Source organism: Microcaecilia unicolor, chromosome 6, assembly GCF_901765095.1.
Source record: "Microcaecilia unicolor chromosome 6, aMicUni1.1, whole genome shotgun sequence".
NCBI classification, from domain to species: domain Eukaryota; kingdom Metazoa; phylum Chordata; class Amphibia; order Gymnophiona; family Siphonopidae; genus Microcaecilia; species Microcaecilia unicolor.
In genome coordinates this window covers 90003260-90022780 of record NC_044036.1, presented here as the reverse complement: position 1 = coordinate 90022780, position 19521 = coordinate 90003260, and the positions used below count along the sequence as shown (strand labels likewise).

The window sequence follows — 19521 nt, the reverse complement described above, 5'->3', positions numbered from 1 at the left end:
TCCTACATTTTCTTATGTCACTGGTAATCTTATGTCACTGGTAACCACATATACTAAGACAACTGGCTCTTTCCCAGCACTATCTAAAATCCTATCTAGGATGAGAAGCAGCTGCGTCAGCATGAGATCTGCCACCTTCGTACCAGGCAGGCAAGTGACCAGGCGATCCTCACATCCACCAGCCACCCAGCTTTCTACATGCCTAATAATCGAATCACCAACTACTAAAGCGGTCCTAACCCTTCTCCTTCTGGCCAGAAGCTCCTGGAGACATATCCTCAGTGTGATAGGATATTGCATCCCCTTGTGGGCTGGTCCTGGCTACATAATTACTTCCAACTGCACCAGGGTGATGCTGTCCTTCTGGAAGATATCCCTCCTCCAAGGCATATGGATATGTCTCTAACTAAATCCTTTATTTGCCAAAGAGCTGCATCCTTACAACTAATTGCTTCAAGAGTGATGGAATGAGTAATCTTTGTTAGCAGCCTGTTTTATCTTACAAACAGAGATATCACTCAGCAGCAAAGTTGAAAGAACAGAGAAAGAAAATCTGCATATAAAAGGCATTCCCAAACATGCCCTCCTTCTCTTCCCTCTTTCCATCCAGCCTCTGCCCTCTCTCTTTCTCTTCACTTTCATCCAGCCTCTGCCCTCGCTCTCCCCACTTCCAGCCTGCCTCTGCCCATTCTTCTCCTTCCAACCAGCTTCCGCTCTCTCACCCCTTCTATCCAGTCTAAGCCTCTCTAAGTTTCTCCCACCCAATCCAGCGTCTGCCTCTTTTCTGTACCCCATTCCCTTACAACCCCCATCCCTGCTTCTCTAAACCAGCAGCAGCAGCAAAGCAAGCTACAGCCAACGCGAGGCAGGATTCTTCATTCATGTGGCTGCTGGCTGTGCCCCAGAACAGGAAGTGACGTCTGAGGGGGAGGGCAGGGCCGTCAGCTGCATGTATGGAGAGTGTGGCTCTGTGATGGATGCAGCTTGTTTAGCAGCTGCTACTTCTCATCTAGAGAAGCAGCAGTAGCAGTTTGAGTGGCGGCAGGAGGGAGGTGGGTAAAATTTGCCAAGGCACCCCTGAGAGTTCTTTGTGGTACCTTGGGATGCCACAGTGCACAGTTTGGGAACAGCTGGTTTAGCCACTACTATTTTAGAATGTACTGTGATAAAGTGCAGCACTAGTTGGAGTTTTCAAGATAAAAGCTTACCTTCTTAATTGTCACAGTCCCCCCACCGTTTCCTGTGGCAGATTTATTAAAATTCTGTAGCAATCATAAGGCACATCACCATAAATCTGTATTTTAAATTGTTTCCATTTTCCTTTATAACAGTTGTTTTCTTGCACTTCTTGTTCCCCTAGGTAATTTATTTGGCCCTCCTTTTGAGAGGGAAAAGGATCTTGGTGGATAATTTTGAAACAGGTCAATTAACTTGTGCAGTACATATATGCATAAGCTATACTTTTTTCATAAAGGGAACTTATCACCTAAAAACCATTGCAAATTCAACCCTGAAAAGCTGTGGCGCAAACACAACTTTTCTATTTTATTTTATCTGCCGATGTGCTATTTCATAAAATATGTGCAAAAATGTAAACACTGTCCAAACTGTAAATCTTAGTAAGAGTAATCTTCAAAAACTTGGACAATTAACAAAAGGAGTCTTACTGATTTTAACTACCTGACATTGATGCTTTAAGACACAATGTTAATTAGCTATTAAGAGTCAATCTTTTTGTAAAGTTGGTTAAACAAGACATTAGCACTTTACTTAGGGGGTATTTTACTAAAGCTTAGCTTGAGCTATCTGCAGCAGGACCCATAGGAATAAAATGGGCAGTGCTGCAGATAACTTGAGCTAAGCTTTAGTAAAAGACCCCTTCAAACAGTAGCAGAAAATGCAACAATTGTTAAAATAACCTACTGGTTAAACTGAACATTAAGGTAATGAGAAAGAATGAATTAAGCTAAAGAAAACCAATACACTCTCTAAGTTGTTTCATATAAAAAAAAAAAACCAAACATGTTAACATTGACTGACAATATTTACATAAAAAGGCGAAGAATATTACCTGTGCTAGGGAAGCCCTTTTATGTTTGGTCCAATATTTTTATGTATGTATTAAATTCATACACTGTTGACAACTAAATTATAAAAGTCAGCTGAGTTAAGCCAAATCTTCTTTATGTTTTTTTTCCCACGGTTACATTGTCTCCTCAAGAAGGAGCTTCAAATGTAGAACTAGTAATGTAAGAAACATATCACATACAGCTTATCAGTTCAATAATCTTTGGAAAAATAATTAAAACATAGTTCTTGTGTCGGGAAGAGGATATGAATCTCTTCCAGTGCTTTAATAGCCCCCCTTTCATAATAAAGTTGTTTCTTTCCCAGGACTCTCAGTATAGGATTGCTTTACTCATAGAAGACAAAGGTAGAAGATGCTGTTTGAGATGGCTCTTATCAGACTTAAGAGGTGAATAGATCATGGTGGGAGATGATGTTACCAAACTTATCTGTACTGCCTGTTAAGATCCCAGACTTTAGGATTCTTAAAGATTGAAGGAGGTCAGTTGGGCAAAAATCAACTCTGCATTAGGAAGAGCAACTTGATTCTGCAGTCTTGCTGTGAAATTGTTAGTGGTTCTATTGCAGTAAGTAGAAATCAGGATGGGCATGTGGTTGGAAGGGAAATCCTTAGTCTTATTTTAGTATTTATACACTACTCTAAACTATTATCACAAAGTTACATTTAGTAACATAGTAGATGATGGCAGAAAAGACCCGCATGGTCCATCCAGTTTGCCCAACATGATAAACTCATATGTACTACTTTTTGTGTATACCTTACCTTGATTTGTATCTGCCATTTTCAGGGCACAGACTGTAGAAGTCTGCCCAGCACTAGCCCCGCCTCCCACCACTGGCTCTGCCACCCAATCTCGGCTAAGAGTCTGAGGATCCATTCCTTCTGAACAGGATTCCTTTATGTTTATCCCACGCATGTTTGAATTCCGTTATCGTTTTTATCTCCACCACCTCCCGCGAGAGGGCATTCCAAGTATTCACCACTCTCTCCGTGAAAAAATACTTCCTGACATTTTTCTTGAGTCTGCCCCCCCTTCAATCTCATTTCATGTCCTCTAGTTCTACCGCCTTCCCATCTCCGGAAAAGGTTCGTTTGCGGATTAATACCTTTCAAATATTTGAACGTCTGTATCATATCACCCGTTTCTCCTTTTCTCCAGGGTATACATGTTCAGGTCAGCAAGTCTCTCCTCATACGTCTTGTAACGCAAATCCCATATCATTCTCGTAGCTTTTCTTTGCACTGCTTCAATTCTTTTTACATCCTTAGCAAGAAACGGCCTCTAAAACTGAACACAATACTCCAGGTGGGGCCTCACCAACGACTTATATAGGGGCATTAAAACCTCTTTTCTTCTGCTGGTCACACCTCTCTCTATACAACCTAGCAACCTTCTAGCTACGGCCACTGCCTTGTCACACTTTCATTGCCTTCAGATCCTCAGATACATCACCCCAAGATCCCTCTCCCGTCTGTACATATCAGACTCTCACCGCCTAACACATACGTCTTCCGTGGAGTTCTACTCCCTAAGTGCATCTCTTTGCATTTCTTCGCATTGAATTTTAATTGCCAAACCTTAGACCATTCTTCTAGCTACTGCAGTTCATTTTTCATGTTTTCCACTTCCTCTGGGGTGTCCACTCTGTTACAAATCTTAGTATCATCCGCAAAAATGCAAACTTTATCTTCTAACCCTTCGGCAATGTCACTCACAAATATATTGAACAGAATTGGCCCCAGCACCAATCCCTGAGGCACCCCACTACTCACCTTTCCCTCATCCGAGCAAATTCCATTAACCACCACCCTCTGGCGTCTGTCCGTCAACCAGTTCCTAATCCACTTCATCACGTCGGGTCCTATCTTCAGCCTGTCAAGTTTATTCAAGAGCCTCCTGTGGGGAACCGTGTCAAAAGCTTTGCTGAAATCTAAGTAAATTACGTCTATAGCTCATCTCTGATTCAATTCTCTGGTCACCCAGTCAAAGAATTCAATGAGATTTGTTTGGCACGATTTACCTTTGGTAAAACCACGTTGTCTTGGATCTTGCAACTTACCAGTCTTTGCCCTAAACAGTTTACAATTCAAATGGGCACCTGAGGCAAGAGGTAATATGACTTGGCCAAGATCTCAAGGGCTGTTAGCTTAAGCAGCACACTTTGAACCTCGGTCTCCTGTTCCTAGCCCATTACTATAACTACTACTGTGATGAACAAAAAAGATTAAGGTTTACTGTATTTGTGGATATTTTAGTTGTGGGTCAGGATATATTTATCTGCAGAACTTTAGGGTGCCTGGAGCTGTATTTTGTTGTGCTACTCTGACTGCAATCAAGACACACTTGCATTATTTCATCTCTAAATCACCAATAAAGGTCTGATTTCTCAGTAAATTATCATAGGAAAACAACCATTCTTATCCTATAAACAAAAATACATAATGGTTGTTCATTAAGAGGTCATTTTTATAGAAGAGGTTTTATGTGAATACACACTTACTGTGTAAAATGGGCTTTCGAAAACTGTCCAACATTATTTTGGATAGGCAACATATGCTGCCAAATAGCATATATACTTTTACCCAGAAAGAAAAGGTGAATTCTTGGGCTGGAGAAAGAGGTGAAGAGTTAGAGGAGTTAAAGTACATAAGAGTACATAAAGTACAAAGAGATTTGATTTTTAGATCAGTGCATGTACTTTCACAGTGGGCTCAACCCATACAAATAGATGCAGAGTACCAAGTACATTTGTACCCATGGACTTTGCAGATCCGATTTTCAAAGTCTGAGTGTGCCAAGAGGTTTAAAAATTGCTTTTTAGACGAGGACTGTATATTCACTACTACTACTTATCATTTCTATAGCGCTACTAGATGTATGTAGCACTGTACACCGGACATGAAGAGACAGTCCTTGCCTGACAGAGCTTACAATCTAATAAGAACAGACAAACAGGACAAATAAGGGATAAGGGAATTACTAAGGCGGGAATGATAAAGGGTATTGAACAAGTGAGTAAGGGTTAGGAGTTAAAAGCAGCATCAAAAAGGTGGGCTTTTAGCCTAGATTTGAAAAGGCCAGAGATAGAGCTTGACATACCAGCTCAGGAAGTCTATTCCAGGCATATGGTGCAGCAAGATAAAAGGAACAGACTCTGGAGTTAGCGGTGGAGAAGAGAGATTTGGGCTAAGGGAAGGAGAGGTGGAGGTAACTTGGTTGAGAATTCAAGTTTAATCTTGTGAACCTCATCATGAAAGTACTCAGCCAGAGTCTGGGGAGAAAATGAAGGCACTTTGAGGAGAGAGTTCAGTGTGGCAAAGAGATGTTGAGGGTTTGAGCCAAGAGAATTTGTCAACTGGATGTAGTAGTCCTGTTTGGCAAGTGAAAGAGAAGACTGGAAGGAGGTCAGCAAGAATGTGAAATGTATGTATTCAGCAGGGGCATGGGATTTCAGTCAAAGGCGTTCAGCAGAGCGGGCACAGGAATGTTGGTAGCGGATTCTAGAAGTTAGCCAAGGCTGGGGTTTGATAAGCCTTACAGAATGGGGAATGGGAGGAGCGAGAGAGAAAGGAAGAAAAGGACTTATCAGGGGGTCGATAAATGACTGCTGCTCGGACAGGCAGAGGAATGAATAGACAGATGGAGTGGACTTCAAAGGAAGAAAAGCAGTCAGACTGAGGTGGAAGAAGAGGTTGAAATCTACAAGAGGGTGAGAGTAGTAGCCTGACACCACTTCTGCGGTCAACCGGGAAAAGTATGGGAGCAAAGATGACTTCCATGACACAGGGCCGTGGCTGAAGCAGAGTCTTCAGGGCAAAGCCAAGTCTCAGTTAGGGCAAGCAGATGGAGAGTACGAGAGATAAAGAGGTAGTGGATGTAGGAAAGTTTGTTGCATACAGAGCGTGCATTCCATAGAGCACATGAGAAAGGCAGGGAAGAAGGGGGGAGGAGAGGAACAGAAATTAGATTGGAGACATCACAGTGTGACCTGCATGAATAGGATGACAGCTGATGTGGAGGACCAGGATCGGAGAGCAGGAGAAGGAGCAAGAGTATGGAGAAGAGTAGGAGAGGCATGAAGACAGATGTACTAAGATAGAATGGAGATGGTTGAAAGGAAGGAGGGAAATATTGAAGGTTGAGAGCTGAGAAGAAGGGAGAAGACAAAAGAGACGGAGAGATGATGAAAGCAGATGGATCACCACTATCACCAATACTCTTCAACATAATGATGATCCCACTGGCAAAGTCCCTATCTAATCGAGGCCTCAACCTATTCATCTATGCAGATGACGTTACAATCTACATTCCCTTCAGGCATGATCTAACAGAAATAGTCAATGAAATCAATGACGGCCTAAACATCATGAACTCTTCGGCAAACTCATTCCAACTGAAACTGAACACTGAAAAAACACACTGCCTCATCTTATCATCTCAAAATAACAAGTACAAATCCACAACCATAAATACCCCAGGACACACCCTCCCTACCTCAGACAGCCTAAAAATACTCAGAGTCACAATCGATCGTAACCTTACCCTTGAGAGCCAAGTAAACTCTGTAATAAAGAAAATGCTCTACTCAATGCGGAAACTTAAACGATTAAAACCTTTCTTTCCGAGAGAAATTTTCCGAAACCTAATACAATCAATGGTCCTAAGCCATGCAGATTACTGCAACGGAATCTACGTGGGATGCAAAGCACAACTCACAAAAAAACTCCAGACCGCCCAAAACACAGCAGCCAGGCTGATATTTGGTAAAACACGATTTGAAAGTGCCAAACCCCTACGAGAAAAGCTGCACTGGCTCCCAATCAAAGAAAGGATCATCTTCAAAATCTGCACTCTGGTCCACAAAATTATCTACGGCGTAGTCCCAGGATACATGTTAGACCTCATAGACCTACCAACCAGAAATAGAATCAGATCATCACGATCATACCTAAACCTACATTACCCAAATTGCAAAGGACTTAAATACAAAACAACTTACGCATCCTACTTCTCCTACATAAGTGCACAACTATGGAATGAACTCCAAAAAGCTGTGAAAACAATCCATGACCACATAAACTTCAGGAAATCACTAAAAACCAACCTCTTCAAAAAGGCTTACCCCACGGATCCACCGTAAATCCCCACACCCAGCAACATAGCATAACCAATGATCGTACTGGACAATATTCAATCTTCATTCCCCTCAACCCTCAGGTTACCTAATACAAACCTACCTCATTAGACCATAATATAAGCTTGTATCTGTTATCTACCAACTTGGTGAACACCATTACGGTACTACGTAAGCCACATTGAGCCTGCAAATAGGTGGGAAAATGTGGGGTACAAATGTAACAAATAAATAAATACATAAATAAATAAATAAATAAAGGTGGGCAATGTGTTCCTGCAGTATACAGTGGTTTCAGATGGAGAAAGCGATTGGGAAAGGACAGTACCAAGAACAGAAAGTGTACTGGAGCCATAAGAAGTAACTGGGAGAAAATAAAAAGTGTACAGAGAAAATGCAGTATGCGGCACTTGGAGCTAAGGCCCTGGGGGGATCAGGGTGGACCTGAGAGTCACCCTGGAGAAGGCTGTGAGGATATGCAGATGGGCTGCAAGTCCTCCACAGCACCTGGAAGGCAGCTGGTGGGAGTGCTGAGCACCTGGAGCAAAGGCCCTGAGCGGATAGGAGAAGACCTGGAAGTCACTTCAGAGAAGGCTGTGAGGATATGCAGATGGGCTGCAAGTCCTCCATGCACCTGGTGGGAGTGCTAGGCACCTCCACCATGCACCTCCCAGCCAAGAACAGGCTTACCAGGGGTTAGGCCAAAGCCAACATTCCTCCCCCTGAGGGTCATCTGATCTGTTTACTAACTACTAACTCATGGAGCTCTTGTCTCACTCAAGACCACCAAAAACCAATATGCATTCTGTACTAATATACATTTTAGAGCATTAACAGATTCTCTTACAAATGGTTAATATTCAATACTTATATCATTCTTTGAAAAAAATACAGTACTGTAAGCAAGGCAGTGATGCAACAAAAGGTCATTGCATTTATACCCTTTATCAGCCTGCACCACAGTTCAACACTTATTGACATACTGATTACAACTATAGTCAGCTAACACAACAGGATATTGGATAATAATCTCTCCTTCCATCTTCAAAGGAAGCAATTACTAGGAAAAATAAACATGATATTGTTTTATAGCATGCAGAACCATCTATTTTTATCACTGATGGAAATGAGAGAGAGAGAGAGATAATTTACATAGTATTTTTCAATTTTTCAGACTCTTGCCTTTCCAAGCAAGAATCAATTATTTATTTCATTGACTGAACCAAAGCATTTAGGACTAGATTTAGTAAATGGCACCCAAATTTGGGCGCAAAAAAAAAAAAAGTGCTCTAGGTGCTATTCTATAATGGTGCTCCGAGTTGGGTACCATTTATAGACTAGCTTGTAGCGGCGGGATCTGCACTCAACTTTTGGCACGAGGATTTACACCAACTGAAACCTGGTGTAAATTCTTGTGTTTAAATTAGGCATGGATCCCCCAAATTCTATAATACTGCATGCATCTTTAGTGAATGCCCCTGACCTGCCCATTTCCCTCCCATGGCCAAGCCCCTTTTTCAGTTATGTACTAAAAGATTTGCATGTGCATCTTTATAAAAAAGTGCTTAGCAAGACGCACATGCAAATCAAAATTGTTGCCACCCAATTATTGGTGCTAACTGGCTCGCTAGTCAATTAAATTACATGTGCAACTTTGGATGCCATATACAGAATCCAGAGGTTGGTGTTTACATTTCTTGTAGCATTTCATTATCTGCCTAATATTTGCACATACACAGCTACAAAAATATACCAGAAGGACATCATAAAACAGGTTTTTGACACTTCTGAAAAGGTGCCTTACAACACTGAAATTTATTTATTTTACTAAATAAAGCGTCCAAAAATTATGAAAGGATCTGAGACCCAGAAAACCTAAGCTGAAGCTTTATATTTGAATGCCCTGCAATTAAGTCCTTTCTTGTAATATACAACACTGCTGTAAATTTCTGAACAGAAGTAGTTTGGTCTATGGAATATGAAAGGAAGTTTTTTCTCCCAGAGTTCAAAACACACTCACCTGTGCATCAATGATTTTCTGCTTTGCATCAATAACTGCCTGCATTTCAGCATGATCTTTCTTTAGTTCCTCTTCGACAGCCATTAGCCTGAAAGCAGGGAAAAGAAAATATATATTAAAAAAATTTTTTCAAGTAACTAGTCAGCAAATTAAGAAAAATATTACTAAGTAGATAACACACAAGCTCTGAAAAGCAGAAACCAGAGACTAGTACAAACTCAGTAACCTATATATTTTGTCAAGATGTAAAGTTGATTTTAAATTCTGATATTTTCTTCCTCTCTTACTGGATGTTTCTTCAACAGCGCAAATTTACACGGTGGGAATTTAGTGGAATTTATTACCTGCCTGACCACCAAGTGCTCAACTGCTTAGAGCTATTCGCTGAGGCATTATTTTTATTATGGTTTCACACAGTCTGCTAGATGCTCTTGGCTGGGTTCAGCATCCTAAATATAGAGTCCTTAAGAACCCAGAATATTCAGAGGTATTGAAGAAGAATGTGGTTATTTCTAAGCAGCACAGCCTTCTGTAGCTCACAGATGGTGATTTTGCAAATGCCTAGGTCTGTTTAGATGTCATTTCAGGTATTATTGTTATTTGTGAACTTATAATTGCAAGTTCTCTAAGACAAGCAGAACTGTGGGCGTATTGATGCAATAGGTGAAAACTAGGACTGACAGCCTATTCTGATGACTCAGAGAAAGGTAGTAATTAGGTTGGATATTAATGTGTTACTGCTAAAGAAAACAATGGCAATCTGGAATCTGGCAAAAAATGAAATCCTCCATTAGGAAATGGCTATGAATTAATAAGTACAACATCAAATTCAATAGAAAAACTGGCAAACTGCTATGTACCTCTAATAGGGAGAGAAGAAATTATTCTCTCAAAGTCTGAGTATCTTCACATGGTAACCCCCACTGCATAAGGCTCTTTTTACTGTGAAGAGTTAAAAAGTCACTGATACAGAGTTAGCAAGATCTGGTTACTAAGTAGACTAGCAGTCAGTTCCGAATCTTAGGATAACTGATTCTCTTAAGAGGCATAAATAAGTTAATTGGCCCATTAAGCACATTTCCTTTGATTGAAGTCCTGTGGAGTCTGTTTTTCTTCTTTATTTTGTGCTGTTGGGAATTGAGAATATGATTCTGTGTATTGCCTGATTTTGTATCCACTTCCTTTTCCCTGTAATACTGTGATGGGGTGAGAATTCCACAAAGAGGCAGCTTGATAAGAAATCAAAGCAGAAAGCTGTCTGGAATACTTAACCAGCTTAATTGAAGGAAACTGTAAGAAAACTTGCCCTTTTAACAACTGTTGACCCAACAGAGGAAAGAGACCCATCAAATAAAATGGAAGATTTCCCTGCAAAGACCGAAAGACTAATGTACATAACTTAAAATGAGATCTTGCAATAACTGGTAGTCAATGCAATTTATAGAAATAGGGTATAACAGATTCCTCCCTTTTCAAAAAGAAAATAATCCTAATTGCTAAATTTTATATTGTTTGTAATCTTTTTATTAGTGATTTACTGCAGCAACAATTAATGTACTATTAATCGAAAAACTTCAAGTTGGAAGAACTTCTGTACAGAACTTTTCCAATAACTAAAAAAGACTGTTTCACCACCTTATTTATCTGATTAGCCATAGTCAATTGACTGTCTACCTCTATTCCTAAAACCCTTGTAACAGAGAAGAAAAAATGTCACTACAGAATTTAATCCCCAGAGGAGAGACAGAAGAAAGGCTAGGAGGAAGGTGGGAACCACAGAATTAAAACCTCAGCAGAGAGAACTGGGAGGGAACACAATCCTGGCCATTCAGAGGGAGTGGAAGCAGAAGGGACAGAAGGAGTCAACAGTGCTATAAAAAGAGAGGAGACAGGACCAGAGCTCAGTCTCTGTTGAGAGACCAAAGCGTGGAGAGCTCCTAGCCTGAAGACCTGTCTTGCTATTTTCCTGTGGAATTAAGAATGACTGGAAACTATTTGGTCTAAACCAGAACTGTTTTTGGTTTATTGTTACTACTTGCTGGTGGGAGGATGTATTCCTAGAAGGACAAATTCCAAGAGACATGAGGCTGGTGGCAGGCAGGTTAGCAAGCCTGGCCTTTCTTTTTCATTTGTGATTAACTGGAAACAATTTTTGAATCAAGCAAACCCGGAGGATTGTTGTCATAGGATTTTGTTGTTGTTTTGGACCTTGATGTGAACTGTGTAACACCCTAGTGACCTAGGGAGAACTGGGATGTTTTCTAAGTCCAGAAAGGGATGACTCTGTGTTGGAGGGAGAGGGGGTGACTGTTGATAATCCACTTTCTGTCTGAGTGCTAAATTCCAGACACAACTGCTGGTCACCAGAGGATATTTGCAGCCAGCTACTGTGGAAAGGAAGCCAGAAAGGAGGATGCATCACAAATATATACTTAAACTATAACAGACTATATTTTTCTTCTGTTAAAACAAATATTATAAATAACTCAAGAGGGGAATACTGCCAAAGGAAAGTTGCAAAAAGCAACTGATGCATATTTTAAATTCCTAATTTTATGTTGAAATCATTTTTATTGATAAGAAGGGAAGGTACTACTACTACTACTAATCATTTCTATAGCGCTACAAGGCATACGCAGCGCTGTACACCATACACAAAAGACAGTCCCTACTCAAAGAGCTTACAATCTAGAAAGACAGGTAAACAGACAGAACAATTAAGGGTAAGGGAATAAAGAGGTGAGGATAAAGGACAGGGCAAGTGAGTTAGGAGTCAAAAGCAGCGGTAAAGAGGTGGGTTTTGAGTATGGACTTGAAAACGGCCACAGACGGGGCTAGTCGTATAAGCTTGGGAAGTCTATTCCAGGCGTGAGGTGCAGCGAGATAAAAGGAACGGAGTCTTGAATTAGCAGTAGAGGAGAAAGGGACAGATAAGAGAGATCTATTTACAGAATGGAGAATTCGAGGGGGGGGGACGTAGGGAGAGACAAGAGTGGATAGGTACTGGGGAGTGGCAGAGTGGATGCACTTATAGGTCAATAGGAGAAGTTTGAATACGGAAACGGATAGGGAGCCAGTGAAGTGACTTAAGGAGAGGGCTAATGTGGGCATAGCGACTTTGGCGGAAGATGAGTCGCGCAGCAGAGTTTTGGATTGATTGAAGAGGAGAGAGATGGCTAAGAGGGAGGCCGGTGAAAAGTAGGTTACAATAATCAAGACGAGAGGTGATAAGAGTGTGGATAAGGGTTCTGGTAGAGTGCTCAGAGATGAAGGGATGGATTTTGCTAATGTTGTAGAGAAAGAAATGACAGGTTTTGGCAATCTGCTGAATGTGAGGAGAGAAGGAGAGAGAGGAGTCAAAGATGACCCCAAGGTTACAAGAAGATGAAACAGGGAGAATGAGAGTGCCATCCACTGAAATAGAGAAAGGGGGGAGAGGGGAGGTAGGTTTAGGGGGAAAGATGAGAAGCTAGGTTTTGGCCATGTTGAGTTTCAGATGACGCTGAGACATCCAGGCAGCAATATCAGACAGGCAGGCTGAGACATTGGTCTGGATGGTGGTTGAGATTTCGGGGATAGAGAGGTAGATTTGGGAGTCATCAGCACAGAGATGGTACTGAAGCCATGGGATGATATCAGAGAGCTGCTACTTGTTCCACCGTTGCCATTTTGTCTTCATCGCTCCGCTGCTTACCTTTATATTTTTTTTTATGCCTTTGCCTGACATCTCTCCTCCCGCGTTCCACAAATATTTGTCCATAGAGCATTAGTGCTGCCACGGAGGTAGAGATTATCAGAAAACTCTTTTGAAATCAGGGAGGCCAGCAAGGTGTGGGAACCTCAGAGAGCACAGGAACATGTCCAGTCCCCTGAAGGCATCACGCGATCTCCCTAAATTCCTAATTTTAAAAATCAAAGTAGTATGTACGTGATAACAGCATAAAAACAATTGACAGCTACTGTAGAAAATGAAAGAGAAGATCTACAGAGAAGCACCAGAAGAAAGGCTGAACCAGAAAGCAAGTTGTAGATAACCAGCTGGAGAAATCAGAAAGGATAACTGGAGAGACATAAGGGTACAACACATGAGGGCAACAGTAATGTAGGATAGGCCAGGAATTCAAGTAAAGAAGAAGAAGAAAAGAAGGAAAAAGACCCGGAGGAGAAGGAGTTTACAGTTATGCTCATAGGCTATGAAGATAAATATGTGCATTGGGTTTTAGGAGAGAAGGGAAAACTATCTAAAATGAACTTGACATCTAGACCAAAAAGCAAGACTAATAAGATCATGACCTGAATAAAGGGACCATCTACTGAGATCACTGTAATTTATTACAATATTGAGCAATGAAAATCATTGCTGAGAGAGTCCAATTAATGAGGTAAAAAGACTAGCAGAAAAGGAGAAATGTAGTGGGATATACTGCCTATACCATAAGGCCTGCATTGCCAAGCTGAAGCCTATGAACCCAACTCTGACTAGGTCAATAACCATCTTTTTAGGATAATACTATCACAGCTTTTACAAGATTTCTTGCAGCATTGGAAACTGACATGCCAAAGGACATCTGCATTTTCTCTCTCTAGTGTGAAGCTGCAGGAACATGCTCTTGAGGTGTCAGCAGTACCAGCTCTGTTAAGGATGACCCTCACCAAGGCCAGTGTCCCATATCATCTGCATGGGCATTGCTGTGCCAAGCTAATGACAATTACCATCTGGTTAGCTCAGTGATCCTAGTGGACCAAAGCTTTACTATCCGCTGTCCACGTGCACACTTCATGCCAGCAGCCTTTGTCTGCTCAGCTCAACCGATCAGAGAAGTGTTACTTGTGTGATACAATGTGCACTATATGAGGGACACTGATTGACAGGAGGGGAGTCTACTTAAGAAGTTAGGCATGAGCTACACAGGCAGTTAGCCTGTTAGACTGAGAGACAGATACATTTTTCTGATGGGTGTTATTTCAACTAGCCAACATGTGGTTCCTCTGAATATTACTGAGGGGCAAAAACCCTCAGTACTCATAAAGGAACAACTAAGAATATATGCCGTACCGAGTAAGAACCAGTACTGGGTAGCATCTTAGCTTGAACTAATTTAGTTTCAGAGAAGAGCTGTGTGCATTCCAGCTTCATCGCTGATGGCCTTTCACAATAAACACAGACTGAAGACACAGTGGAACAGGCAGCCGAACCACATGGCCTTGTGCAGGAGCTGGCTGGAAAACTTTAGCTTAGAGTCCAAAAGGAAGGGAGAGACCTGCCACACAGAAGGAGCCAAAGGATTTTTCCAGACAGCCTATGGGGTGAGGTCAGTTATCCTTCCTATAAACCGGGGCAAGATTTTTTATTTTTTCACTTTCCCCTCATCTAAAGGTAAGAAGAGACTAGCCCTCTAACAAATCTCTTGACGTTCAAGCAGCCAGACTCTGGAAATGTATTGCCTGAACGTTTTCTCCTCCACAATCATCTTTCAAAAGAAGATACAAACTCTCTTATTTAAGAAATATGTACTATAACCACTGTATTTCTCAAAGGAATGTTCTGATCTCTATATCCCTTTAAGATGTGTTTGTATACCGCTTAGAACTGAAAAGGTGGTAGCTGGATAGAAGCCCAAATGTAATGTAATGATAGATAGCATTGTCAAGTTTCAAGTGAAGCAGAAATTTTTAGCATGTGGTCTTAGGTTAGCTAAGAACTCTTTTCTTTGTTTTGGGACCACTTTAGGACAAAAATCATATTCCAAGCAGACAAGACAAGCCACAAGCTCTAACCAGAGTACATATTTGCTAATCACATTATTAGCTCTACAGTAAGATAATTCCTCCTTAGAAAAAAAAATGTATACAAGAAAAATAGAATAACTGCAAGCAGAAGTGTCATCGATAGATTAATACATCACTGAAGTGAGGATGCCTACAATACTGAAAAAGATTTAAAACCTCAAGCTAAATTATGCTGTATTAACAGATTACCTTAAACTTATATCCCATAAAAAAGGAAAAACAAGAGCAACTGATTCGGCCATGGACTTTATTGAATTTTATATGTTTGATGCTTTTAAAGTGTGTATTGCTTATCTGTAACAGCACTGTCACTCTCCAAACTTGCTTCACTCGACACCAACATCCAATGAACATCCACATCCAATGAATGAAGAATACTCAGATGTCTTATAAATATATCCCAATATGTCTGTGATGGATTTGGTGATATAACCACCTGCTTCTGGGGTTATCATCCTTCATAAAGTATCACTGTTTATTCTACAATGCTGAATATATTTTTCAGATATGAGGATATTTTGAACTGTTTTTAAAACTGTATTCACTTGTGTGATTTGGAGTGGTTGCAACAAGACTTTTTTGGGGTACTTTTTTACTTATACATGCAACGTTGGGCAGGTGATTGAATATTTCAGACAAACAGTGATATTTTGTGAAGGATGACCGCCCCAGGAGCAGGCGGTTATACTGCCAAAATGTGGTGGATATCAAATGAACATATATGTACTAAATATGGCTGCGCAGGAAGAAAAAGCCTCAAAAAACTCCGGGTCCAAAAACCCCTAGAGCTATATCAATTAGGATTTACTGTTCATTACTGGCTAAAAACCTTTTGTGACCATAGTAAGTGCTTAAAGTGTCCAAAATCAAAACAATATAGTGTTCAAAAATAAATAGCTTAGCATCTATTGGCACTGGTAAAAGAATCACAGTGTTGCGGACCCTGAAGCTGCAGTGTGAATCACTGGCCATTGTTGGTCCAGGGATCTCAACTGTGAATAAGAAGTTGGATCAAAGAGTTTCTTAAGAAAGAGCATTTTATTTTGGCTTTGAGTGAAAGTTTTTAACTGTTAAACTATTTATTTTTGAACACTATATGTTTTTTGTTATTTTGGACACTTTACATACTTGCTATGATCACGGAAGGCTTTTAGCCTATGATGAAGAGTAAATCATAATTGATATAGCTCTAGAGGTTTTTGGACCTGGAGCTTTTTGAGGCTTTTCCTTCCTGCTCAGTCATATTTAGTACACTTATCTTTTTTTTGTCAATAAGTGCATCTGTTAGATGTTTTTCTCTATAACTGAGTGGATCATATCATTTTTGTTTTGAATTTTGTGTATGCAAAACCCACTTATATTTTTTATGAATGTTAAATGAAGACATTTTCTGTTTAACTCCTACAAAGTTCTTGAAATTTGAAAATACCATACTGTTTCCTGCAAATTGCATCTAATTTTTTGATGTGCAAAATTAACCCATTTTGTGATATTACCTCAGGAGTTGGTTATCTTCTAATATCACCACAAACTTCCTCATCCAGTATATTCCTAGGTCTAATGGCTGAAACATATTGAAATCTGCACCAGGTTCTACCTGCTTATGATACTTTTCATTTGGCTGTCCTTTTCCTCCTGTTGCCGTCGCAGCCGCTCTTCGCTGTCCTCTAATCTGGCCTTATATTCCATCAGAAGCTTTTGCATCTGCTGCTCCTGCACCAGGAGGCGGCGCTCATACTCTTCCAGCCGTCTGCTGGACACCTTCAGCCGTTCCTTCAGCTTTGATATTTCCTGCTCATACTTTTTTTGTGTGTGTTTGGGGAGGGGGAGGGGGAGGAGGAGTGCAAAAAAGAGAAAAAAAAAGATAACGACCATAAGGACTAAATCGTTCGTAAACAATAAGCTTACTGATTTTACACTCATCATATCTGCACAGTAACATGAAAATTGAATTTCTTACAGTTATTCTCCATTGAGAATCAAACCATTATTTCAGGTATCACTTAAGAAGCTTCTCTCAGATAAGTATAAAGCAAAATAAAGTATTTAACAGGAGCACTGTCTTTTGTCTTCATTTTGCACTTCTGCCTCCTCCCATTATCCTATGAGATTTGCTAGCTATACATATAACACACTTGGTGGCTGCTGGCTTATCTGGGTTAGTGGCAGTGATCATTGCAACAGGTGCAAGTCAGACATGCCTACTACACAGGTGGTATCTGAAAGCTGAACAAGAAGGAAAGGGGGAAAGTGATCCAGCCTATGCTGCTGTGAAGCAGCAGGAAGGGCCAGTCATGCAGCTTCAGAAAACCCAGCTGAACAGTCACTGCTGCAAAGTTAAGAGTGGGAAAACTGTACTGTGTTTGCCCAAAGGAAAGGGGAGGATATGCTGTGGATCCCACTAGGGAAGTAATGCCCTGTCAAAAGACGTCTTCTGTTGATTTTTCAATAGGTGTCTGCTAGTTTGACAGGAAGACCTTCTGTTACACCTGCACAGTGGCGTTCCTGGCCTGGATGGCACCCGGGGCGGAGCGCCGATGCGCCCCCCCCCCCCGGGTGCAGCGCGCCCCCCCACTAGATGACACCTTCCCCCCTCCGACGAAATGACACCCCCACCCTGGGCGCACGCCGCTGGGGAGGGTGCCGCGGCGTGCGCCTGCTCCTCCGAGTTCGCTAAAATTCATTCGTTCGCTGCAGCTCCCTCTGCCCCGGAACAGGAAGTAACATGTTCCGGGGCAGAGGGAGCTGCAGCGAACGAACGAAGTTTAGCGAACTCGGAGCAGGCGCGCGCCGCAGCACCCCCCAGCGGCGTGCACCCGGGGCGGACCGCCCCCACCCTGGTACGCCACTGCACCTGCATACCTTTCAAAAATGTAATGGGAGGCAAAACAAAGAAAAAAATGACAAAAGCAAGCATAAAAATAGAACAGTTTTCAATTTTAACATTACACTACATTATGCTGGATTTATACCCTACTAATACCATAAATAGTTCCAAGCGGGTTACATATTAAATAAAAATGAACCATCTGTTAAGATGTTACATTTTAATCAGTTAATAGGTACAGTGAAGATAAAAACATCAACTAAGGACCAGTTTCTATGTACTGAAAATACTTCTGAAAAAAAGTCTTCAGTGACTTTTTAAAATATAAATAATTTCCTATCAATTGAAATTCTAATAAGGAGTTCCAAAATTATACTGCTTTATAAGAAATAGAAGTAGACAATAATCTCAAATCTAACGTTATGTACCGATGGAAAGTGTAGTAGGCATTTTCGATATGATGTCCAAAAAAAAAAGTTCAAGTGAAAAATGCACAATATCAAGCATTTGGTATGTAGGAGGAGGAGCCAGCATTTTTATTTATTTTAAAAATTTATAGACCACTTAAAACTAGGTGGTTTCCAATAAAAAATTTATAATCCATTACACATACAAAACAATACATAGCAGAACACACTACAACGAAGTCCCCACAATATCAGAAAAATAGTAAAAAACAAAAACAAAAAACCCTGGAAACCAGGCCACTGCAAGGGAAAAAAGAAAGGAAGGAGGTAACACCATAGAGCGATATAGAGGCCTTATAATATTCTTTGTCTTACTTTCTATCCATCTACTATAATAAAACTCACCCTCAACGTTCTGAAGTCACTCAGTCACTCACTGAAGGGTTCACGGATTCATGGTGGTGAAGCCACAACACTGACCATGTCTCTCTGCCTCGCCCTCGCATGACGGACCAATCAGAAAAAACACCCTCAACATTCTGAAACACAAAGGACCATCACAACACCATTCCCAGGCAACACTAGGCAACGTAAGATGGACCAATCAGAGGAAACTACGTGACAATAAGGAAGGAGCATTCCCCAGCAGAATGGCTCATTATCTGTGCAGCACGGAGAGCACAGAACTACCGCTGGAACGAGAAAAGAATATTCCTGCTGTGGGTATGTGCAAAAATAGACCGGGGGGGGGGGGGGGGGGGGGGGGGAAGAGAAATTTTTAAATGCCTAATGCCAGTACTGAAGAGTGCCAGAGGGCCTATAGCACAGACTATATTTGGGATCGCTTGACATGGAGTCAGAGGAGCCGGAAAACAACGTGCCCATCACCATCTGGGACGTGGGCGAACAGGACAAGCTGCGGCCCAGCTGGAAGGATTACCCACGACCCAGCCAGCAGCAAACAGCGACCAAGGAAGGGGGAGGAGTACTCCTTCCCTGCCTAGGAATCGCTGGAGACTGGCTGCCAAACTAACGAAACTACTGCACACCGACGCACCACCGCCATCATCAACAACTTGCACACACACCGCACCCTCACACACACACACAAAATAACTCTGTGACACATACACACACAAAAAAAACCACATGCTAGCGCCCGTTTCATTGGTTTCGGAAACGGGCCTTTTTTACTAGTTTCCTAATAATCCCTAGAATTCTGTTTACTTTTTGGCCACCGCCACACACTACAA

General features: G+C 41.3%; 1 protein-coding gene across 2 annotated transcripts in view; it reads right to left on the bottom strand.

Annotated features, from left to right (window-relative positions):
* Positions 1 to 19521, bottom strand: part of RASAL2 (RAS protein activator like 2) — a 391333-nt gene that overhangs the window by 28996 nt on the left and 342816 nt on the right. For both annotated transcript variants that reach the window (XM_030205957.1, XM_030205958.1), the window contains exons 16-17: positions 16632 to 16834; positions 9245 to 9332 (exon numbers count right to left, since the gene is read on the bottom strand). In XM_030205957.1, the coding sequence (XP_030061817.1) occupies positions 9245 to 9332; positions 16632 to 16834 (291 nt within the window). The remainder of the gene's footprint in view (positions 1 to 9244; positions 9333 to 16631; positions 16835 to 19521) is intronic.